The sequence below is a fragment of the Taudactylus pleione genome, unplaced genomic scaffold (assembly GCF_031769625.1).
Source record: "Taudactylus pleione unplaced genomic scaffold, aTauple2 ptg000102l, whole genome shotgun sequence".
NCBI classification, from domain to species: domain Eukaryota; kingdom Metazoa; phylum Chordata; class Amphibia; order Anura; family Myobatrachidae; genus Taudactylus; species Taudactylus pleione.
The window spans coordinates 470,413-495,901 of NW_028284504.1; the positions used below are offsets into that span (position 1 = coordinate 470,413).

At 44.6% G+C, this 25,489-nt stretch overlaps 1 protein-coding gene across 1 annotated transcript; it reads left to right on the forward strand.

Annotated features, from left to right (window-relative positions):
* The first annotated feature begins 573 nt into the window (after positions 1–573).
* On the forward strand, positions 574–24,525 carry ASB16 (ankyrin repeat and SOCS box containing 16). Its single transcript, XM_088470633.1, has 5 exons — positions 574–952; positions 4,026–4,293; positions 9,817–10,309; positions 23,415–23,528; positions 23,748–24,525. Exons 1-5 carry the CDS (start codon positions 643–645, stop codon positions 23,934–23,936), a joined length of 1,374 nt encoding a protein of 457 aa, XP_088326759.1. The 5' UTR covers positions 574–642; the 3' UTR covers positions 23,937–24,525.
* The last annotated feature ends 964 nt before the right edge of the window (positions 24,526–25,489 follow it).

Genomic DNA, 25,489 nt, shown 5'->3' on the forward strand with positions numbered 1-25,489 from the left:
GGATTTGTATTTAGGCACCCACCAGCAACATACAAAGATGCAGATCAGTCGATTATCGGAGTTCTGAGTAACCGTATGATAGCGCAGATTGGCCGCTGGAACTGAGATACCAGACTGTAAAGTCTTCAAGAGTTATCGCTTATGTAAGTTATTTGCCTTATTTGAACAACTGGGTGAAAGAGCATATCAAATACATCCACTGGTGTGATTCCCTTTAGCATACTATTAAGAGTTTTCTTTCATTCGTATGTGACTGTAGGATACCCTCTATTTTTATACTATGTATGGGAGTTTTCTTTACTTTTTTTTTGTGTGACATTTTGTTTTGTTTTCATCCTGAATATTCCAGAACATTAATGAAGCTTCGCTTCAAAGTGTATATAATTTTTTTGATTGCCTATGTATATAGGTAGCTCCAGTTTACACACACTATTTTGTTATACATTTGTTAGGACGGGGGACATGTTAGGGACAAGCAACTGCATAATTATATTCCGGAATGTGACACTGCAAAAAATATGTTTACCATGTGGAGTAGCAGAAACCCATGGGTTATAAATAGGACATCACTCCCCTGGCTTGCACTGTGTGATGAGGCTCTCAATTCTAGTACTATAAGGTGAAGATAAAACTGCCCATAAAATGTCTAGCGAGACTTTTCCCTTCACAGCTGCCACCCTGCGATCTCTACAAAGGCAGAGAGAACAGCTGGAGATTGAGGATCGGAGAAGGGCTGTGAACAGGCAGTGTCTCACCCGCAGATTCCTGCCTAACAGCCAGACTTTGAACCCCCCTGCCAACCGAAGACGCCAATACTGCAGAGATGCTGTCATCCATAATGCACTATATACAGGAGATTTTGAAAGGATAAGGGGGATATTCAAAGAAGATGGCTCAGCAGAAGTTGTGGTGGAGACAATTAGTGAAGAACTACAGTGGTCGCCGGAAATGGGTGAGAGTGTCTATTTGGTGATATCAAATTCTAGTATGGGAACTAAGCATGCTGAGCAGCTGTTGTCTTGTACTGGATTGACAGATGACATGGCCAACTGCAAGGTGACCAGGAATATCTAGACATTGAGGAAACTGATCAAGTAAAATAAGGGTTTTATAGAGAAATGGTAGTATGTGCTTAGCCAGAAGTTTCTTTCTTTTATTATTATTAAGACATTTATTTGACTTTTAAGAAAGTATAGAAAACATAATCCACAAGATTATTTTTATGGGGACTTCAAATCGGTGTGATGGAGGTGAGCGTCTTGTAGAATGGTCAGATGAAGGCACTTCACGACTACAGTAGCAACCTCGTTAATTTCCCTTTCATCCCATAGAGATACGCAGGTTAATTAGCAATGTTTAGCTATCACATTAATCAGCAATGTGTGCAGCTAAACATGGCAGCAGCAAGTCATGCAAAATTGTGTTACCTGCTTAATTTTTCTACTAATTACCATAGATATAGTGTAACAGCAAAGTAATAACAAAAATATGATCTGTCATGTAAAAGTTTAATGTGTATGATAATAGCATATATGTGGACCCAATGGCTCTATATTCCATCAGGCACATTTATGTATCATGCTAAGTATTACAGGCTAGGTAGTAGAACATTCATAAGCATCGAGTTGTAATTCAGTTATGGGTAAGGCAAAGGTAGTTGTGCATATCAGATCTGAATGCATTGTGTAATGCACAGGGATCAGTTTCAGGCAAAACCAGGATGAACATTATATATATATATATATATATATATATATATATATATATATATATAAATATTGGGACATTGACAGAATGTTTCATATTTTGGCCTCTATTCACCACCACAATGGCTTTGAAATTAAACAAACAAGATGTGCTTTAACTGCAGACTTTCAGATTTAATTTGAGGGTAATTACATCCAAATCAGGTGAACGGTGTAGGAATTACAATGGTTTCTATATGTGCCTCCCACTTTTTAAGGGGCCAAAAGTAATGGGACAAACTAAACAATCCTAAATATAATTTTCACTTTTTAAAACTTTGTTGCAAATCCTTTGCAGGCAACTATAGCCTGAAGTCTGGAATGCATAGACATCACCAGACGCTGGGTTTCATCCCTGGTGATGCTCTGCCAGGCCTCTACTGCAAATGTCTTCAGTTCCTGCTTGTTCTTGGGGCATTTTCCCAGTTTTGTCTTCATCAAGTGAAATGCATGCTCAATCGGATTCAGGTCAGGGGATTGACTTGGCCATTGCATAACATTCCACTTTTTAGACTTAAAAAACTCTTTGGTTGCTTTTGCAGTATGTTTTGGGTCATTTTCCATCTGCACTGTGAAGCGCCATCCAATGAGTCCTGAAGCATTTGACTGAATATGAGCATATAATATTGCCCGAAACACTTCAGATTTCTGTCAATGTCCCAATATTTATACACCTGACTGTATCTATTGCAAGATGCAATAAAGACAAGACGACTTAACTTTTAATAAATTACACCTCTAAAAGAGTGATTTGGTGTACACTCAAAACATAGATCACACACAAGTAATAATATGAAGATAAAATAGTGAGGATCTACATGAAATATAGATGGCAAAAAATAGTCAAATGAAATGATAAATATCAGATAATATTGACATGGGCGAAAATATTAAATGCACAGACCTCCAAGAATATACACCTACTGTACACTCCATTTGATAGAAGACTATTTCCATATGTTAATTGGTTCACATTAGTATATGATTAAATCAAAAATCGTCTTAAAACCAATGTATCAAAACAGACAATAATAAGATATGACGGAAATGTAATGTAAAAGTATATGTGCAATACTCTAAATCCACAAATGTAATTCACATTATACCAAGCAGAAACCCCTATTCACGTATGCCACAGTGCCCCCCCAGGCTGGTGATGTAGCTCTGTGCGTGGGGGGGGCCCCCCCCTTCATTCAGTGTGTGGGGCCCCCTGGGCAACAGCCCCGGCTGGCCTGTTATTAATTTGGGACAAACGTTTTTGCCATCCAGTTAAAAGACTCTGACTTCATGCCTAAACATTTACACATGGTGACTGCATAACAATGCTACAAGACTTCTATTTCATCATTCCTAGTCCTCTGATGGATTTAAAATAATCTAACTGAGAATGAAAAAGCTGGTAATAATCCTGAACAGATCACACTTCTATTGATTCTCAGAAGTAGAAATTAAAATGATTATAGTCTATATTGTGTTTGTGTGAGGTCTATTCATGATGTTATTAACATTCTGCTCTGGCGCAGAGACAGCTGATCCAAAAATCCACTGTCTCCCTTTCAGGGCAGTGACACTAGTGTGCATGTGTGACCTACAGGTCACGCATGCGCACAAGAGCCACGACGTCCGGTGGAAGGAGCCCTCTTTCTCAACCCGGGACTCTTTCCCCATGGGGAAGGAGTGGATTGTGAGCCCGGGGCAGGATCACTCGCCATCTGAAGATGGCAAATGCTCCCGCAATACAAAATATTGTATTTTCGGAGCTTGATGAATTCCGGTGCCCATACTAGTGTATGGGGACAGCGGGCCATTCCGGGGGGAGAGAGGTAAGCAGGAGATACCTGTGATATCTCCTGCTTTACCTTCTTGATGAATGCTTTACCTTCTTGATGAATGGCCAGAACACTTAATTTGCACAATTGCAGGTGAAAATGTTAATTTTAACCTGCTTTTGTAGAAATTAAGTGATAATGAATAGACCCCCTATATATTGTATCTGTTGGTTTGATCCTGTGACTAGTGTATATAGTTTCACCACCACGAAGCTAAAAATATGTTGGACACAGGAAGCTACTGTAGTTATACAGGGAATCTGCTGACTAGAAATTGATATGTTTACATTACATTGGAAGGTACCTGAAGTCTCCTGCATTAAGGATTTAATTATATTGCTATGAGATAATAGGACACAATATAGAAACTTATATAAAGCATCCAATATGTAACAAAAAAAAAAAAAATCATTTATTTCACTTGCAGAAAACCCTTATTTGTTTTTCTCAGATCTCTGGTCATTAATGCCTAAAAAGTCTCACACTACTCCCTTGCGTATTACTGCTGGTCGGGGTTACTCTGACTGTGTGCGGCACTTGATATCCCGTGGAGCCAATCCCAATTCTGTAGTGGGTGGCCGAGGAGCTCTTCATGACTCCTGCCAGGGTCACCATGCTGAGTGTACCCAATTGTTGCTGAGCCGTGGAGCTGACCCCAATCTACAGAGCGAAGATGGTCTGGCACCCCTTCACCTCTGTACCACAAAGGAAACACTGGCGTAAGTACTCATTGTAGGAGACTGTTGACTAAATGTGAATGTTAACAAATTAAATTCTGCTCTAGCTACAACCTTTGTAGTTTGAATTTGCAGAATTTATGTTTCTGTTGTTCGCAGATTGGAATTACTAGATGGTCTTAAAGTTTTAAGAAATGTACCACAATCTCACATTAACAGAAAACAGGATTTAGAGGCTCCTGTAATATAAGAATGGCCAGAGTAAAGCTGAGTACACACCATTTAATGATGTGACCAAGCGCCTTGCAACCGATGTAATGATACGTTCACGCACCGTACACACTGCACAATAGAGCAAGGACAGCAGATGGGACGATGCAATGAATGACCATCGAGAACGATGGCTCGGGCGTACACACTCTACGATGCGTACAATATATTGTTCCGATCCGCGTTGGAACCATATATTGTATAATACATCATATAGGTGTACACAGCTTTATATATATATATATATATATATATAGCAATTGGCCGTGCACATTTTGAGTTGCATGCAAATATGCATCAGCACAGTTGTTTTTTTCCACATCTGTATTATTTTATGATACATGCAACCTTCAATAGAGAACATAGTTGCATGCAGTGCAAAAATAAGGCTGACTTTTAGTTCTACAAATAGATATGCTATAGGTCAGTAGTTATTTATTTGTATTAACAGTAGTTATTTATGTGTATTATGCATTTTCCTAACACATCTGACAATGTAGTACAGTATTGTTATGCGTATGACTCATTTTCCCAAATTATTCTACAATATTATGAAATGTTTAGTCAAGGGAGGGGGTATTCAATTAGATGTGATTATCTCATCATAACTGCGCTATATGCCGCACTAATGGTACCTCCGGATTAGCCGATTTTTGTTCGCAGCCTCATAGGCTCACACACACACTCTTCCTCCCTATTCCTCAAAAATGTTGCTACTTGGATTGCCCATTCCTCTCACAAAACGTTCTCACTGTAATTCTTGGGGATTTAAAAGTCACAATTAACACCAAATGTGCCAGCTCCCATTCACTACGATGGACACTCCCTGGACCTGTGTTCTCCTATCTTTATGACAACTTCTACCTTTCTAGTTTCGTTGACCTTCTCTCTACCAAAATCTCCAAAAAATCTCCTAAATCTCCATTCCTTCTCCTTCATTTTACCTCCTGTCCCCCGCCTCCACCCAAAGCACATTGAAGGCCTTGACCCTATTCTCATCTCAACTTCTCTCACACTTCTTCTTTCTTCTAGTACTTCTCATCCTTGACAAAGTAGCACTAGTCACTTCACAGCATCTTCTGTGACCCAAACCCCAAGCCATCACAACAAAGTGATTCAGTACCTTTAAAGGTACTCCAGCTATGCCGAGTGCCAAAATAGGAAATCTCGCTGTAACTACATCCACTTCTAATTCATCCTGTATTCCTATTACTCTGCCCTCTCTATCATCAAGCAAATCTATGCTATAAAGGAAACATTGACACTATCCATCATGAATTCTCATTTGCCAATTCCACCCCCTACCATCATTCTCTTCCAACCTTGCTGCATTCAGTTCTTTCTCTGTTTCTGAGTCTGAGCTCTCCTCCCTTCCCCTGAACCCCAACCTTATTTCCTCCCAACTCTCTTGATCAACTCCCTCCCATGTCTGCCCATACTGCTATCATGCAAATTTATGTGCTGCAGGCTTAAGCGAGGAGGATTTGATACAAAATGGGTTATGTGCTAAGTGTTATACTCCACCAGGCCCATCAGACCCCCCAGCTCCTGCACAAGAGCCCCCCAGGGCTTCCTTTTCTCAGGTGCTGGCTACTATTGCGGACCACCTAGCAGTACTGGCTGTAATTCCCCCTATGGGGTTACCACAACAGGCTGTAATTCCCCCTATAGGGTTGCCACAACAGGTTCAGGTGATACAGGTACCTCCTGTGCCCCCTCCATGGGTTGACCTACTATCCCTTATTGGAACTTTGAGCTGTCTACAGGGCCCTCACAGAAAACCTGTACAGGTACAGTCCAACAATGCCACAACAGTGGCTTACATCAACCATCAAGGAGGCACTCAAAGTCGGGCAGCAATGACAGAAGTGTCCTGTATTCTGACATGGGCCGAGGGTCACCTCCCAGCCATCTCTGCGCTGTTCATTCTGGGAGTTCTCAATTGGGAAGCAGACTTCCTCAGCCGTCACGACATGCATCGCGGGGAATGGTCTTTTCACCAAGAGGTGTTTCAACTCCTAGTGGATAAATGGGGTCTCCCAGAGGTGGACCTCATGGCCTCCCGACACAATCACAAGTTACCAGTGTGCGGGTCTAGAACAAAAGATGCCGAAGCAAGCCTGGTGGATGCTCTGTCAGTGAAATGGACCTTCCGGTTGCGTACCTATTCCCTCCAGTCTCCCCTCTTCCTCGAGTTCTTCGGATGTTCAAACAAGACGGAGGCACTGTCCTGCTGGTGGCTCCAGCTTGGCCCAGATGTCATTGGTACTCAGATCTTCAGAGTCTCTACATCGACACTCCATTCCTGCTGCCACAACGACCGGACCTGTTGTCTCAGGGTCCTTGCAATTACCCGGACCTGGGTCTTTTGTACGTGCCCTGGAAGCTGGCGGCACGGGAAGGGGGCTGCCGCCGGCCGTGGTCCAGGACAGCGGTTTCAAGTCTGTGTAGCGCTGACTGCACAAAGTGAGGTCCACACTACACAGTAACAAACACACTGCTGCTGGCGCCAGGTAGTACACTTGTACTACCTGGCGGCAGTGTTTGTTTTAGCAGCCAGTGAGAGTCATACAAACTCTCATTGGCTGCTTCACCCACGGCTGGACCCGGGCTGGAGCTCACTCATGGGCTCCGCCTTTCCGGCTCCTGCAGTGGGTGATGGGAGAGATGCATAACGTCTCTTGCATAGTGCCGAGCGAGAGGACGGAGGCAGGAGCGAGGATTCGGGGTAAGTGTTGTGTTTTTTTTTTTTTGTGTATCTGTTCTATATATGTAAGGGGCACTGCATAGAGGGGACCACAACTGGGAGCACTGTATAAGGGGCACTACTGGGGGACACTGCATAGGGGGGACTACTACTGGGGGCACTGTATTAAAGGCACTGCATAGGAGGACCACTACTGGGAGTACTGCATAGAGGGGGACCACTACTGGGGGCATTGCATAGGAGGAATATTACAGGGGGCACTGTGGGGACCACTACTGGGGGGCACTGCATAGGGTGACCACTACTGGGGGCACTACCACAGGTATGCAGTCGGGAAGCCGGCGGACCTAATCCCGACAGACTGCTTCCCGACTGCTTTATCCCGGCGAGGGTTAAATGACAGGTGTCTAAATCTAGACGCCTGTCATTTTACTGATGCCGGGAGACCAGTGCCCGGCATCCCAATCGAAGAGATGCCGGGCGCGGACATCCGCAGGGGGGGGTGGTTAGGTTTAGGGTTCCCGGGGGGGACTTAGGGTTAGGCACCCCCCCGGGAGTTTAGGTTAGGCTAGGGGGAGAGAGGGTCAGGGTTAGGCACCCCCCCGGGGGACTTAGGTTTAGGCGGCGGGGAAGGGGGGGTTAGGTTTAAGCACTTGGGGGAAGGTTAGGGTTAGGGAAGGGATTTAGGTTAGCGATACTTACCTTAGGGCCGATCAGGATTTTCACCCATGCATCCGGCGGTAAATTATACAGATTCCCTACAACAGTGGGCATCGCAAGAGGGGCACTACTACTGGGGGCATTAAGGTGCATATGGAATGGAATGTTCCCAGAGTGACGAGAAACGGTGGTGTCATGTCACGCCATTTTTCAGTGGCTTTGCCCCTTGTGGCATGTGACCACACCCACTTTTTTTTGGCGTGTGCACATAATTGTGTGTGTGTGTGTGGGGGGGGAGGTTCCTCCGTTTTTTAACTTGCTAGGGCTCCAAATGCCCTAGTTGTGACACTGATTATATGGCAGTCACTAATGCTCTCTGTATTATATGGCAGCCGTTGAGACTCTCTGTATTATATGCCAGTCACTGATACTGTGTATTATATTGCAGTCACTGATATATGGTGGCTACTGATGCACTCTGTATTATTGGTGGTCACTGATGGTCTCTGCATTAAATGGTGGTCATTGACTGTCTCTGTGTTTTATGATGATCACTTTGAAATTCTCTGTATTTTATCGTGGTCACAGTGATGTTCTCTCTATTATATGGCAGTGACTGTGATGTTCTCTGCATTGTATGGCAATCACTGTGGTGCTTATTATCAGGTGAGGTAGTGTACAGCAGCAATACTTCCCTATGAGTCTTGAGACAGTGGAGCCCGCATGCTCCATTTAAAAGTGAAGACAACCTAGAAACAATTAAATGAAGCAGTTGCTAACACCTTAATGTAAAAGGACAAAACATTTACAAACATATTAGACTTTACAATGTTGACATTAGTATTCAAGCAAGCCAAGGGTGACTGTACCATGTTATGGGGACGAGGATGCTGAGCAGTCTTTGTGCCTGATTCAGACCCGCTCGCTAGATGTGGCCGCTCGCTCCCAGCATATGCAAATTCAGCCCACTGACGTCAAGGCAGGTGATCGTACGGCAAGGCATAAGCACGCCCACTATGTCTTGGCGAGCGATCGCTTTGTGTATGCAGACGCCCACCAGCCTGTCTTAATACGCCCACTTGCGCACGTCATCTCCAGGAAGTGTATGCAACCATCGGTACATCGGGGTCCATCGGAACTTACCGCAGCGCTTGCAGTACACTGTACCCTGCCGCAAGCACTGCGAGCACTTCAGTGTATAATTCAACCAGGTGACGTGCACTATGACGCTGCCTGTTAATTATCCACGCCTCTGAAACAGCGTTAAGATGCTCAGGCTCGTCTGCGTTCGCAACTCCACTCCTCCGATTCCAGTGACCTGCCCGTTATTACCCACAAACGGCCTCTCCTGTCACTCATTCCACTGGGATGTCTTTGCAGGACGAGCGCATCCCGATCGCTCGTACTAGTTTGCGCACGCGCACTGCGAAGTATACGCATGCGCACATTAGCAAACATCGCCAGCAACGAGTGCTCGCTTGCTAGCGAGCAGGTCTGAATCAGGTCCTTTGTCTCGAGCTTTGCTTCACCCCTGGTTCTAGTTTAGCAGTAGCCATTATTTTAAGACTGCATTACAATGCAGTTGCATTGAAAGGCACCAATGCATAGTATGGAGATGTATCCTTTGTGAAGGGGGACATCAGTCACCTTGTGGTGGCAAAGACCCATTTTGCTTGTGAATCGGAGCCTGATTATGATGCATTCAAGTCTGTTAGCAGGCTAATCTTGCTGGAAGAATGGTCTACTTGTGAAGCCTCTGAAGTACATAACAATTGCCTTCACTGCATTTTAATTCTGAAGTGCACAATTGTTTTTACCTAATGTATAGCTTGCTGAAATAATATAAAATGCATAATCTGTGTAAGCTGTATATATCTCTATTTAATATATCTTAAAAAAATTTCAGCTTTCTTTATTTGCTGTTTTAGATGCGTGAAACAGCTTTTGGATTTCGGTGCTCTTGTCAATCTTCCCTGCCATTATACTCATGCCACTCCACTACATGTGGCATCGGTACATCGCCTGGAAGAACATGTGGCGTTATACTTGAGCCTAGGGGCTGACCCATGTGCACGTAACCAGCAGGGAGAGACACCTCTCAATGCAGCATGTGCTGCTTCTGATTCCCCACAGTACTTTGGACAGGTTTTGAGGGTGGCAGAGATGCTCCTGAAGGCAGGAGGTGATCCTGACACTCCAGGGAAGAAAGGTCATGGGCCCCTGCACAATGCAAGCTCTAACTGCCATCTGAGGCTAGTGCAAATGCTTCTGGACCATGGGGCATCTGTTAACGTTACAAATAGTGCTGGTTACACCCCCCTGGATTGTGCTCTGCAGGTGTGCAGCGATTATCCCGAGTGTCAGCCCCACCAGTTAGTACAGATACTATTGAATTATGGCTCTGCACCATCTAATGTCAAGGTAAGTGTGAGTAATTTGAGTATTCTGTCTGAACCATTTCCTTTCTTTACTAGAAGATCACTTTGAATATAATGCTGCTGTTTTTCAATTAACGATGGTTCCACTGTTGTTCTCTTTGTCAGTGCTTCTCCCAACATGATACATTGCTCCCTCTTTATACCACTCCCACTTATAGCACCACACTCACTAATCAGCATGTTTATTCTTTCTTACTTTCCTTTCTACACTAAAAGTAGCACAGTGTGTTGGTGATACATGAAGAGAGATCCTAAAGAGGTGATCATGAGAATAATCTAGTGCTATGTTTCTCCAAACTGATGAATTGTCAAGGGTTCATACATCCTGCAAGCAGCTATAAAGTATTTGGCAGTGACCTAAGTGGGACAATCAAACTGAGGAAACCATGTTGATAAGCAGCGGTTCTATCATGTCTAAGTATAAGCTGGACAAGTTTTATAATTCTGGCAAGATGTATAGAATAGTGGACTGTGGTGTAGCAGCAGGAACCACAGCAAGGTGGCTCCGGTAACTGGAGTGGGTAGACGTCCCGCCATTAGTATTGCTCAAGAGCTCTGACAGTTGTGTAAGAGTATTGAGTCCCAGATATTGGGGATTGAGAAGTGTAGCCCTTGAGTGTCTACCGGTAATGCAACCGAGATAAGTAATTCAGTGTTCAGACTACAATGAACATACATTCTATGACCATGGGTTCCAGTGTACATCTGACTATACTAAGTGTACGGAACCTGGAAGGTGGAAAAACTTTCCAGGGGGCTATGTTGCAGGGATTCTCAAATAGTTATCGTGAGGACGTGCTTCTCATGGAGGAATTTGACAGCCAACTCAATAATCCTTATTCAGGGGATTCCAGAGTAAGTTAAGTGCCTGCACCATTTCAACAAACCCAAGCAGCATTCAATTGGATGTAAAGATGCAAGAATTAGAGTAGCACAAACCATCTCATTATAGGTTTGACTAATTACTTACAGCTGGTGCAGATTTGGACCCCACTGTTTCTACTGTCCTCAGGAGAGTATCAGGATTAGAGAATATGCCCTTCTTCTAAACAGGTTTGTTATTGGTCAGGTGAGTAAAAAGCCCCTCCATGGCAACTTCCTCCCCTTCTTCCTGCTAAAGTCTAGTCAATGATGTTGAATTTGAGGGAGGGGTATTGGGCATCAATCATCAACAGCATTACTACAGCTTATTTATTAGGCGCCACAAGTTTTACAGCACCAAACAGTCAAGGAGAGAACCAATTGATGAGCACCTTGTTAACAGACATTGAATATATTGAGACCTCCAAAAGATGTTTCACCTCAGCCCAGAGGCAGGTCCAGCTGGGTACCTGACACTATCACTAGACACCCAGCCAATTTACCAATTCTCTGTCACTTAGTGGCCAAAGCAACCACAACAGCTCAGTGATTTGTTACACTGAGGTACTTAAGGGGAAGAATAGGAGTGTGAGCCACCACCAGCTCAATGACCAGACACAGGTGGAATACTGGGTCCCAGACTAAAAAATTACATGTGGTAGGCTACATTGAGAGAACCAGACATCCTGCGTACAAGATCTAAGTGGTGGAGGAATGTGATGAAATGAGGTGTTAATAATATCCCCATCATTCAAGTACCCTGTGTCACGAATGGTGTCTGTGAGTTACCTGTCTCAGGTGATGAGTGGGATTCAACGGAGACCGACATGACTGGAACCACATATGACGTAGATAGCTCTAGTGCAAGATTTATGTAGCAGTGAGAACTGCCTATGATGATGAATGACAGGAACTCGGAGGAACTGGACTGGGACCGGCAGGAAGACTTGTTGAGTTGAACTGAAGAACTTGGAACTTGACTCTGGACTGGAATAATGTGACAATGGCTGAAGGGAAATCGGGTAATGCTGAGATGAGGGCTAAACAGGGTAATCTGGAAATGGTGTGACAAACGCTGGAACTCAGGTGCAGGCTGGATAGGGTAATTGGGAATAACAGGTTCAAGAAGGAATGGGTAGGTTTGGGATTTTAGGTTCAGGGAGGGAGTGGGTAGGTAGAAGGAGCAGGAGTTGATCCACAGCAGGAAGCACGATGCAGGTTTGCAAGGGTGTCTGGGACCAACCAGGAGTAGGGCTAGCAGAGCACAGGACTAAGCTCAGGAGCACAGGAACTCACTATTAGCTGATGCTAGCAGGACGTCTGGATTCACAGGTATTGCTGTAGCAGGCTTTCTGGATGCACTGGGGGTTGCTGTAGCAGGTTTTCTGGATGCATCAGGGGTAGCTGTCAGCAGGAGTCAGGGATACACTAGAATACAGAACAGCACGAACCATACACCACGGAAGTAACGAGATGTTCAGGCCCAGAATACTATCAGGGGAGAATATATATACCCTGGGTCTGGCTGCAATTGGTGGATATGGACAGGTGGTCTGGCAGTAGCATTCTGAGTGGTGGAAGGCACATCATGCAGAGGGAGTATTCATCTCTGCAGAACTGAGTCAGAACTACACCTGTGATTCCAATCAGGGCTAGCAGTGTTCACAGACAGGAAAGGACCCAGGTGAAATAATCACTGTGGAAAGAATGCATAGAGAAGTGCTGCAGCAGCATGATCAGAACAGGTCCTCCAGGCAAATTACACATACAGATCCATGGAGACAGCTGGCAGTGGTAAGTCAGCAGGCAAAAGGTGAAAACAAGACAGGTTCGTGACAGTACCCCCCTCTTTATGGGTGGACTCCGGACACTGAGAAAAAAAAAAACTTTCTTCCAAACATGCCATTCCAGGAGCTTCAAACACAGGGACACCATAACTCTGAAAACATCTCTTCAGACATCTTCATCCTCAGAATAAGTAGATCATTCTTCCTCACTACAGGTGGAACCTTCATCACCTAGGAAGTCTTTAATAATCCCAAAATGAGGACGCTCTTCTGGAAATGTAGTACACAAAGATTTGGTATATGAAGATGTAGAACCGGCATTATTTCGCTGGTATCTTTTGTGGGAAGATGATCGTCTCCCCCGGAAAGCCGTAGTTCTCTCGGGCAACTCCTGAGGAAATACATGACTGGGAAGGACAGGGTCAAACGACAGATGGTCTTCAGAGAATGGAGAATTATCGTGTGCATGGTCGAACTCATATTCCGAGTCAGTGTCTATAAGGTGAAATGCAAGAATTAGTATGGCTTGAAGACAGATAGGACACCTGGGAGGATCTAAGCGAAACTTGACCAGTTCTAATGGTGTTAGAAGGTTGGTTCCTAAGGGTCCTTCGAGACTTCTCTCGGAGGAGTGTTTCATTCTGTACCATACAAGCGGTATATAGGAGCATAACATCAGAGGATGACAACCTCTTACTAGAAACTTTGTCAGAGTCTATATTTTGGGAGGTACAGTTGTATGAAGGCAACAAGGAGGTGTGCGCACATCTCATGTTCAGGGATGCCGATTCTGTAGTACTACTTTCCTTGGATGCTTGGGATTCAGCACGCTGGCCCTTTAAAACTTGACCTTGTTCGGACTTCAGGGGAGTGGAGGACAAATTCTTGGTAGCACAAACAGACTGGACAATATTTTGGAACTGAGAACTTCACTAGAATTTTGGTTTACAGGGTAAGGACCAAATTCATTGACAACAGCTTCACTGAAAGGCTTTATATTTAGAAGCATTGGATCATTGGAGGCGTAAATAGGGGCAACCCAGTCCCAAGCTTTACCTTGAAAGGATGGGATAATAAACTCTACAATATTAGTAGGCTTGACTCCACATGGCAAAGAAGAATTCATCATAGCAAAGAATTGTTTCAATAAAGCATAATATTGAGAGAAGTCCCCATCAAAATAAATGCATGGTGGAGTATCTGATGAATCCTGTGTGTTCAAGGACTGTGGCGCACATTCAGGTGCAGGGCTGGAAGAGACTAGAGGATGCTCCAATTGATGAGGAGTCAAAACAACTGAAGCTGACAGATGTTCGGTATTCAGACCAACTGATGGGACTGGGAGGGGTCCAGAGGAGCTAGAGACAGTAGCATCAACAATCAAAGCTAAGAATAAACTACAGAGATTGTAATTTTCTGGAATTACATTTGTAGGAGATGGTAAACAGGAACCATGATCAGTATTAGTAGTACACGACACTCCTCTCTGGGGACTGGAATCTGAAACCCCCTCCTGGGGTATGAGACTTGAGACCCCCTCCTGGGGTGCCAGACTTGAGACCCCCTCCTGGGGTGCCAGACTTGAGACCCCTTGCTGGGGTGCCAGACTTGAAACCCCTTGCTGGGGTACGAGGCTTGAAACCCCCTGCTGGGGTACGAGACTTGAAACCCCTCCTGGGGCTGAGGCTCTGGAGACCCCTCCTGGGGTTGCCAACTGGAGTCCCCTGCTGGGACAAGCAGAATCCGGGCTGGGACAGGAACAGGCAGAATCCGGGCTGGGACCGGAATGGGCACTGAGATGTTGACACTTGGAACCACTGCTGGAGTTGCAAAGGGATCAGTCGTTAATGAAGTGGTCTGAACCCCCACAATAGAGACAGAGCTGTAAATGTTTGCACCACTGGCGTTCGGCCACAGAGAACTTGGGGTGTGGATAACTATGATGTCTGACATTACTTGGTTCGGAAGAATCCTTGTTTCTTAGGGATTCCAAGGCTGAGATTTTAGTTAAGACAGGGGTAGCTCTAAGAAACTCGGGAATGATCTGAAAGATTTTGATGAGTAAAGTCTGTAGCTGCTCCAGCAGTTGATTGAAGGTAGTTAGAGGTTCAGGTGTGATTTGAGTACCATCTAGCCGATTTATTCAGGATTTGCAAAAGCTGTAGCACTTGATGCTGTACCGCTTCCTGTGAATCCAAGTGAGTGACCAGGTTACGGAAAGCATCTAATCCCTTAATAGTTGCGTGATCCGCCACCATCATTGGGCCTGAACATTCTGTCACGAATGGTGTCTGTGAGTTACCTGTCCCAGGTGATGAGTGGGATTCAACGGAGACCGACATGACTGGAACCACAGATGATGTAGATAGCTCTATTGCAAGATTTATGTAGCAGTGAGAACTGCCTTTGATGATGAATGACAGGAATTTGGAGGAACCGGACTGGGCCCGGCAGGAAGACTTGTTGAGTTGAACTGAAGAACTTGGAACTTGACTCTGGACTGGAATAACGTGACAATGGCTGAAGGGAAATCAGGCAATGCTGAGACGAGGGCTAAACAGGGTAATCTGGAAATGGTGTGACAAAGGCTGGAACTCAGGTGCAGGCTGGATAGGGTAATTGGGAATAACAGGTTCAGGAAGGAATGGGTAGGTTTGGGATATTAGGTTCAGGGAGGGAGTGGGTAGGCAGAAGGAGCAGGAGTTGATCCACAGCAGGAAGCACGATGCAGGTTTGCAAGAGTGCAAGGGACCAACCAGGAGTAGGGCTAGCAGAGCACAGGACTAAGGTCAGGAGCACAGGAACTATTAGCTGATGCTAGCAGGACATCTGGATTGACAGGTATTGCTGTAGCAGGTTTTCTGGATGCACCAGGGGTTGCTGTAGCAGGTTTTCTGGACGTACCAGGGGTTGCTGTAGCAGGTTTTCTTGATTGCACCAGGAGTTGCTGTAGCAGGTTTTCAGAATTGCACCAGGGGTTGCTGTAGCAAGTTTTCTGGATGCACCAGGGGTAGCTGTCAGCAGGAGTCAGGGATACACTAGAACACAGAACAGCACGAACCATACACCACGGAAGTAACGAGATGTTCAGGCCCAGAATGCTATCAGGGGAGGATATATATACCCTGGGTCTGGCTGCAATTGGTGGAGGTGGTCTGGCAGTAGCATTCTGAGTGGTGGAAGACACAACATGCAGAGGGAGTATTCATCTCTGCAGCACTGAGTCAGAACTACACCTGTGATTCCAATCAGGGCTAGCAGTGTTCACAGACAGGAAAGGACCCAGGTGAAATTATCACTGTGGAAGGAATGCATAGAGAAGTGCTGCAGCAGCATGATCAGAACAGGTCCTCCAGGCAAATTACACATACAGATCCATGGAGACAGCTGGCAGTGGTAAGTCAACAGGCAAAAGGTGAAAACTAGACAGGTACGTGACACCCTGTTTTCCACAGGATTTATGACTATATTAATGATACTTTCTTCTTCAGGGTCCATAGGATCTACCTTGGGGTATGTAGTTGGAAAGATCCATTGCACCAAACAGCTACAACTTTAGAGCTCCCAGCATGCACTGGTTCTCCTCCCTATATACCCCGCCTCCAGCCACAGGTATTCAGTCTTTTTGTTTGGTGCGTGACAAGTATCCATGCGTACCTGTTTAACAGCGGGACTGCTTAGGCAGTCCCAGGCTTTTTCTTTTATGATTTACCTTCGTTTGTGAACTTCTGAGTTGAGTGGTACTAAGTGCCAAATAGGACACAGGCACTGCGACTCCATCTACCGATGCCGAAACGCCAGTACCACTATATGCCCTGGGGATTTCGGCGGCCCTCAGCGAGGCTTAGCTAGCAGCGCCGCTGGGGTCCAGACTGCAATCGTATTCACGGAATTGGCAGATAAGCGATTCCTCATGAGGAGAATCGTGCGCAACGCAGTCCAGGCCTCCGGTGTAGGAGACGCACCAGAGGTGGCTGCGGGTGAAGGCCTCGCGTAACGTATACTCACTAAGGTGGCTGGGGCCATATTGTCTTTTGCTTGGGATGGGTAGTAGACGCACTAGTTGCCGTTTACTACTGTGAGGCCAGCGTACCCGTGCCGTCAAAATCACAGTTTAGGGGAGATAGGCGATCCTCCCCCGACCCAGACACAACTTCCGGTTACGGATTCCCGCCTCTGGGTTGCTACTTCTGACCACCTCGTGTGTGGGACACTCGCAGTTCGCAGTTGTACGTACTGCTGCAGGCTGGTTGTCTCAGGTTGTTCTGTCTCCCTATATAACTCTCCTCTGGGTTTGGTATATAGCGTTCTAGGTCCTGCCAATACCCCGTCGGGGCTGGTCAGTTGATTCAGAGTCAATTTGCAATAGCAATGTTTGTATTTATGCATTGTATGTGACTTTCATGCTAGCTGCTGTATATATATATATACTGTCTTTTGTTTTCAAACTGTCAGTTATATCTATCACTGTGTTTCTCCTCATGTCTCTGAAAAGGTGTGTGGAGTTTATCATATGTGAAGTGGGTCACATTGCACTTATACTGTACACCTTATACCGATCACACATTTGTCATGCCTAGGGGGAGAAGGTGAGAAGGGTGAGCCTCCGGTGCTCAAGTCAGGTAAATCCTGTTTGGCAGGCCTGTCTAAACAGGATTTTGTGCAAGATGGATTGTATAGTGCCTGTTGTAAACAGCCACCTTTCCTATCTGGTACACCTGCACAAATACAGTGCAGTGATATTCATATTAAATAAGCAATTATTAGTATTTGTATATTTTATGTTGATAAGCCCGATAAATAGTTTTTAATAATTGAATAAAATTTTTTTATATTTTATTGTAAGAAGAGACTTGAGTGCACCCATATTTAAGTTGATTCCTTTTTCTCTATATACACATACATTCATTTTTTGAATCAATGGGTAGCACCTACCTATATCTTGTATACATAGTCTAAGAAAGTAGTGAAGACTAATGGTACAGGCATAGGATTAATCTTTATTCACTTATATACTAAATCTAACCTGGTGCGGGATTTTCTTCACATTCTAAAACACCTGCACCTACACAAGAGCCATCTTTGGTGGCGTCTTGGTCGCAGGTTTTGTCGCATATGGTGGACAAGGTCGCAGCATCGTGTGCTCCTACCACGATATTGCCTCCTACTGTGGGATACCCACAGCAGTTGCATTCTTATATGTACATGTCCCCTATGAATCCCTGTTGGTTTGATTATTCTGCTCACTCTAGTCAGAGTATGCTGCCGTCTATAGCCCCTCAGCAGGTGGTACAAGCGAATAGACCAGTGGCAGTAAAGAAGCAGGGGCATAAGAGAGTGCCTCAGGATTCTGACCCAGCCTCCTCATCACACTCTGAAACTCAGAGTTCGGGGTCTTACTCAGTGGAAAAAGACCATCAACTCTCTGTTGATGTCCCCTCTCTGGTGAGCGTGCTTAGATCTGTCCTCAGTATAGAGGAGGAGGAGGTGCCGCCGAAATCTAGGTCTCCAGTCTTTAGGCATCAGAAGGTGGCTAGTGATTATTTTCCTCAGTCTGAGCAACTGATGAATCTCATGTCTGAAGCATGGTCTAACCCAAATAAGCATTTCCATCCTACAAGGAATTTAACCTCTCAATATCCATTTGCTCAGGGTGAATGTAGCAAATGGGAAGTTACTCTATCAGTAGATGCTCATGTGACTATATTGATCAAGAGCTCTACGTTACCCATTCCTGCAGAATCCTCTTTGAAAGAAATTATAGATAGAAAACTTGATAACTATTTAAAATCAGTGTTTTCATTATCTGGAGCGGTCATTGACACAGGTATCTTAGCTTCTAGGGTATCAGCAGCTTCAGTTGCAGCTCGAAGAACCCTTTGGCTAAAAACCTGGAAGGCGGATACAGGTTCCAAGAAAGCCCTGAAATTCTTGCCTTTTGACGGGGAAGGTACAGTTTGGACCAGAGCTGGATGACCTAGTGTCTTCTCTGGCGATCTCTAAATCTGCGGAGTTGCCTTCTACGACTACCCCTAAGTATAGGCAGTCGTCAGCTTGGGCCTTTCGCCCACAGAGTAGGGCAAAGGGACAGTCTTCCTCTAGACAGGATAATTCCCACAGGAGATGGCAGACCAAAAATCCTGGTCAACCAAGTGTCCTGCTTCCAAGTCGTACGGTAAGCCCACTGGCTGATGGGGTGGGCCTCCCCCTGGGGGGTCTCAGGGTTGGAGGCCGACTCCTACAGTTTTCTCAGGCATGGCATCAGACCACGACAGATGCCTGGGTTCAAGAGGTCTCTCAAGGTTACACCATTACGTTCCTGAGGCATCCCCCTCAAAGGTTTGTTGGTACAACCCTGCCTTTAGACCCGGTCAGGTCCTCTGCCTTCCGGGAGTTTATTGGGGCCCTCGTGTGGTCAGGAGTCATAATCCCCATTCCTGTAACTCAACAGGGAAGGAGTTATTATTCAAATTTGTTTTTGATTCAGAAACCAAATGGGTCACATCGCCCTATCCTGAATCTGAAGTCTCTCAACAGATTCATCCATGTGCCCAAATTCCATATGGAAAACCTAAGGTCAATTATGCTGGTAATGGAGCCTGGAGATTTTATGGTCTCCCTGGACATACACGATGCATATCTGCATGCTCCGATTGCACGATCCCACCAAATATTTCAAATATTGGCGGTAGATCAGCAACATTACCAATTTCAGGCTCTACCCTTAGGGCTGGCCACAGCCCCTCGGATATTTACCAAGATAATGGCAGTGATGACGACTCATCTCAGACGACAAGGGGTCAGGATACTATTTGGACAACCTCCTGATATTCACAGGAGTTGTTACAATGTCATCTTCAGATAACCATTGTTTGCTTACAAGAGCAGGGCTGGATAATAAATTGGAAAAAGTCCTCTCTTTCTACAACTCAGCAGATGGTGCACTTGGGGGCGCTGCTGGACTCTCTGAGCCAGAGAATTCTCCTACCAGAGGACAAGATTGTGGCACTACAGTCTTGTGTGCACAGTCTACTCTGCAGACAAATTGTGTCAGTTCACCTGGCTATGCAGGTGCTAGGCTCCATGGTATCCACATTCGATATGGTGGCGTATGCCCAGTTCCACTCCAGGTCCCTGCAGCAATGGATTCTGTCTCATTGGGATGGTCAGTATCATTGGATAAAGTCTCAGATGATCCGCATCTTGCCAGAGTTTCAGCTCTCCCTCACTTGGTGGCTGGAGGCCACTCATTTAGACAAGGGTCATCTGTTCTGGGTCCCAGAGTGGGTACTCTTCACCACGGATGCAAGTCTGCGAGGATGGGGAGTGGTGACAGGGCGTCACACCTTTCAGGGAAGGTGGACGAATCAGGAAAGTCACCTACCGATAAATATCTTGGAGCTTCGTGCAGTGCACAGAGCACTCAGTCTGGCGCAGGACCTTCTTCATGGCAGGCCTGAACAGATTCAGTCCGACAATGTGACCACAGTGGTCTACATCAACCATCAGGGAGCCACACGAAGTCCGCCAGCCATGAGGGAAGTGGTGAACATTCTGCTGTGGGCAGATTGCCATCTTCCAGCAATATTCATCCCACGAGTCCTCAACTGGGAAGCGGACTTCCTAAGTTGTCAGGACATACACGCCGGAGAATGGGCTCTTCATCCGGACGTCTTTCAACTCCCGGTGGACAGCTGGAAACTACCAGACGTAGACCTCATGGCGTTATGCCACAACCACAAGGTCCTCAGGTACGGCTCCAGAACGAGGGACCCCTCAGCTACCTTCATAGATGCTCTGGCGGTGAGGTGGAACTTCAGGTTGGCATACCTGTTTCCTCCGATATCCCTCCTCCCAAGAAGAATCAGAAAGTTCAAGCAGGAAGTCGGCAGGTTAATACTAATATCTCCTGCCTGGCCCCGGAGACATACATGTCTATCCACAGACAGACCACTTTCGCTGCCTCTATGACCGGATTTGCTAGTGCAGGGTCCCTGCCTATATCCGGATTTACCTTGGCTGGCTTTGACGGCGTGACTATTGAGGCTTCCGTCTTAAAGTCCAAAGGTTTCTTTGCTTCTGTGATCCAGACGATGATAAGGGCAAGGAAGCCTGCTTCAGCCCGTATCTATGACAGGACTTGGCATTCATATTTTCATTGGTGTTCCCAAACACAATATGACCCTAAGGTTTCAAGAGTACTTGCTTTTCTACAGGCTGGTTTAGACTTAGGTCGGCGCCTGGCTACCTTGAGGGTTCAGGTTTCTGCTTTGTCAGTTTTGTTCCAGTGCAGAATTGCGCCCCTGGCAGATGTAAAAACATTTTTGCAAGGGCTTCTCTGGCTGCAACCTCCGTTTGTCCCTCCGGTAGCACCATGGCATTTATCCTTGATTCTCAGGGCGCTGCAAGCTCCCCTCTTTGAACCCTTGGGTAAGGTGGACTTAAGATGGTTGACAGTGAAGACACTTTTTCAAAATCAAAATAGAGCTGTCCTTCGTACTAAGGCGTCCGAAGGTAGTATCCTGTTCCCATATGAATGATGAAATTGTAGTCCCGGCTTTTTAGGCTTCAAACCTGTCTACAGGTGAAGCTTCCCTGGATGTGGTTCAAGCCCCTGTATCTACATGCATCGCACCAGCTCCATCAAGAAATCAGATTTGACCGTTTGTGTTATATGGGTTTCACATATGAGGCTGGCCAGCTAACAAACAGACTTTGGCTTGCTGGCTGCATACAACTATTGTTCAGGTCTATATACAGGCTGATTTCCCTGTTCCTAACAAGGTGACAGCACATTCTACTCAGTCTGTTGGACCGTCGTGGCCGGTTAGACATGGTGCCCTGGCTGAACAGCTGTGCAAGGCAGCCACTTGGTCTTCTGTCCATACTTTTATAAAATTCAATGCCTTTGGTACTTTTGCCTCCCAGTATGCTTCCTTTGGGCGGCAGATTCTCCTTTCTGCTCAGGAGCATCCCCACCCTTAAGGGAACTGCTTTAGGACGTCCCCAAGGTAGATCCTGTGGACCCTATGGACCCTGAAGAAGAAAATAAGAGTTATGTTATAGCATACCTTAATTAACTCTTTTTCTTCGAGGTCCACAAGGCACCCACCCTGATGCACCTGGACTCAGTTGGGATCTGTTCTTTGCTTTTTTGCATCACTGATTCCCTCTTCATATTTTGAGAGTGTTTCTTGGGTACATTGTACTTCCTTCTCCATTGTCCATCTCTTGCCGTTAGGCTTGCTTACAAACTGAATACCTGTGACTGGAGGCGGGGTATATTGGGAGGAGGACCAGTGCATGCTGGGAGCTTTAAAGCTGTAGCTGTTTGGTGCAATGGATCTCTCCAACTACATACCCCAAGGTAGATCCTGTGGACCCTATGGACCTCGAAGAAAAAGAGTTAACTAAGGTATGTTATACCATAACTCTTATTTTTTTTTTATTACTCCCAGGTGTCCCTATGTGTACAAAGAGATTGTTGCAGGTTATGTTCAAATAAAAGTTAAGCCCCCAGGTCCTCTTTCTCAGCAGTCGCCAGCGATTTGGTTTTCAATTTGTGTAAATTTAATATGTTATTGTTACATTGCATATGTGTCCAAAGAGAGTTTTAGTCACCCTGAGTAATCTAATACAATGACTACTTTGAGCACATCCCAGGGTGCACTAAGTGCAGACTCAGGTTGGGTAACATTCACTCAAGTGCTGATCTGGAACTCTGGATCTCATAAGACTGCACAGGGTTAATTCAAGGAAGCTACCACAGCTAATTTCAGCATCAGCGATTGTGATTTTTTGTGAAAAACTTGTCTGTGCCTACTATCAGCAGACTTTGTGATGTCATAGGGTTCAGGAGAGAGGGACAAACAATCATTACCTATCCAGACCCCTTGGAGATAAGGCTGCCAATTGGATAGCCAGAAGTTTTAGCCTGTACCCAGTAGCTACAACTATTTGAACCAGAGAGAGAATAAATAGCCATGCTGGAGACCTGAGGGAGAACTGAAGAAACCTGAAATGCGAGAAAACAGGACTGGCTAGCGGTTACATTTATCTCTGGGCTTTCAATGATTGAGAATACAAATACGAACAGTGAAAACTGAACAATCTCTTCCTTCATATTCAATCTTTGTGGGTCTTGTGTCCATCACATCTATTGGAGCAGTTGATGGACTTGTGTAACCAGGTAACTCCAGGTACATTCTCCATGGCTTCATGAAAGTAGATAACCTGTAAATGACCTGATATTTTGACAGGGACAAAACATATAGCCTACCCTGTGTATGTGGTAATTTAGATAACAGAAAATATCAGTTTGTGTGTCCCCCTTGTGCCCGGAGTTATCTTTTTCAGGAAGCGTTCTATGACTTGATACAACAATAACTTTATCTAATAATCTTTACATATGTTAGAATGCTATGTTTTATCTACCACCAGATGTGGAGGTTCTGTGCTACTTCACCCCTGACCTTCGAGATCCTTCTCAGTTCATATGATCGAATCCCATCAGGAGATTTCTGGGTAGAAGCTGTTCCCACTGAAATATGGGAGGTAAGAAATACATCATCTTATCTTCTTCAAATCACTTCATCTTTCTTACTCTTCAGTTCCATTTTTAACTGATATTAAAGGACTTTTCCACCTGCAGAGGACTTTAACTTGTTTATTCCCACTGCAGTAGAATTTATGCCAGTGCCTGAACAGACTATTTGCATAATGTAGTGAAGTAACTTTCTTTATTATTATTATTATTTTATTTTGTATTTATAGGAGCATCACAGCTTTTATGAGTCAGTACTGAGAGTTACAAATCAACCTCGCCGTCTCCAGCACCTTGCCCGATGTGCTTTGAGGAATCAACACAACGGACAATGTCACCAAAGGAATATATCAAATCTAGGATTACCACCTGCACTTAAAACATACCTACTGCTACATCCAGAAGGTTTCATCCAATGACCAGGGTTATGCATAGATGCAGTACAGTGCTGTACTCTCTGATTCCACACCATACACTATATCCATTGGACAAATTCTAAAGGGAGCACCATCACGGAATTATTAATTTTGCATTATGAATAAAATAAATACATTTATTATATATATATATATATATATATAATAAACCAAGTGAGGAAAATTACCTTAAATATATGCAGATATGTATGTATGTATGTATGTATGTATGTAGAGATCCAGATAGAGATGCAGCTGGACACACCAACAAGCACATAGAAAAGTTCTGACCAGTTCTTGTGGAGACCTAGGTAGGATGAGGGACTTCTAACTTATTTCTTTGCAACTAGCAATTTAGTCAGAGGTGTGTCACTAATGGATTTTACATACTGCTTCTCACTGGTCCTTTTATTGTAAATTTCCATTAGTTAATTATGCCACCTGTATTGGATAATTAATTTGCAAGTAATGCAGACAAAGGTCACTAAAAAACAAAGGATCTATGTAAAAACATCCATGTATTGAAATAAATTAAATACAAATATTATATAAAAGGAAATGTTTCAAATTATATATGTATAAAATAAATTTAAGGCATACCATTATTTTTAAAATAAAAAAATATCTTAAACAATTGTCTAATTCTATCTCATTGTACTCTTTATTAATTTTAACATGAATACTGATACAGGAAATCCTTTATAAATCTCTCTTGAAGACAGACAGGGGTTACTAGACAAATCTGTATACAAACCTCCATATCCACATATATGTACATGTACAAAGTAATATCTGTGCACACACAGATGTGCAACCAATTTTGTAAAAAATTAAATGTCAAATCAACCAGGACTGTGTAAAACCAGAACCCGTACGGAGGATTAAATCATCTAATATAGGAGTATAACAAGGTACTAAAGAATGGGTGGGGAAGGGGGCAATGACCAGGAGGGGGATGAGAAATGGAAGTACCATAGGAGGTACTACTGACGGTGTAAGGACCTACTTTCAGGGGTAGGGACCACCCTGCCTCCTTCCATGGGGGGGGTAATGGGGGAAGGAGCAGGGGGTGAAGGGAAATGAGAAGGCGCTAAAAGAAAGGGCGTAAAGGCAGGGGAAAAGAATGGGAGCACACCATCCAAAAAATTGAGATGGGATGGGAAACATATCTATAATTGTCTACTCCAGGGGTATTATGATGGACCAAAACCTACCAATAGTTGAAGGAAAGGAAGGGGGGCCTATAGAACATTGTTAAGGTTCACATATTCATTCAATCCATTAGGTGTTGGGCTATTCAGTTGATAAATCCAAGTGACCTTTTGTTTACAAAGAGACTTGAAACTGTCTCCCCCTCTTGCAGTGCTCTTTATCTGTTCCAAAATCTGAGACGAGTAAACAATTCAGATTTTTGGCATGAAACTGCATAATGACAGGATAAGCTATGTGTCATTGGTCCCTTTTCAACATTACGTCTATGTTCATTAAACCTATATTTAAGAGGTCTTGTGGTATGGCCCATGTAATACAAATCACAAATACAATGAACTAAATAA

Coding starts and splice junctions, on each gene's coding strand:
- ASB16 (XM_088470633.1), top strand. CDS start 643: ATGTCTAGCGAGACTTTTCCCTTCACAGCTGCCACCCTGCGATCTCTA. Junction 953..4,025: donor ACAGTGGTCGCCGGAAATGG/GTGAGAGTGTCT, acceptor TGTTTTTCTCAG/ATCTCTGGTCATTAATGCCT. Junction 10,310..23,414: donor CTGCACCATCTAATGTCAAG/GTAAGTGTGAGT, acceptor ATCTACCACCAG/ATGTGGAGGTTCTGTGCTAC.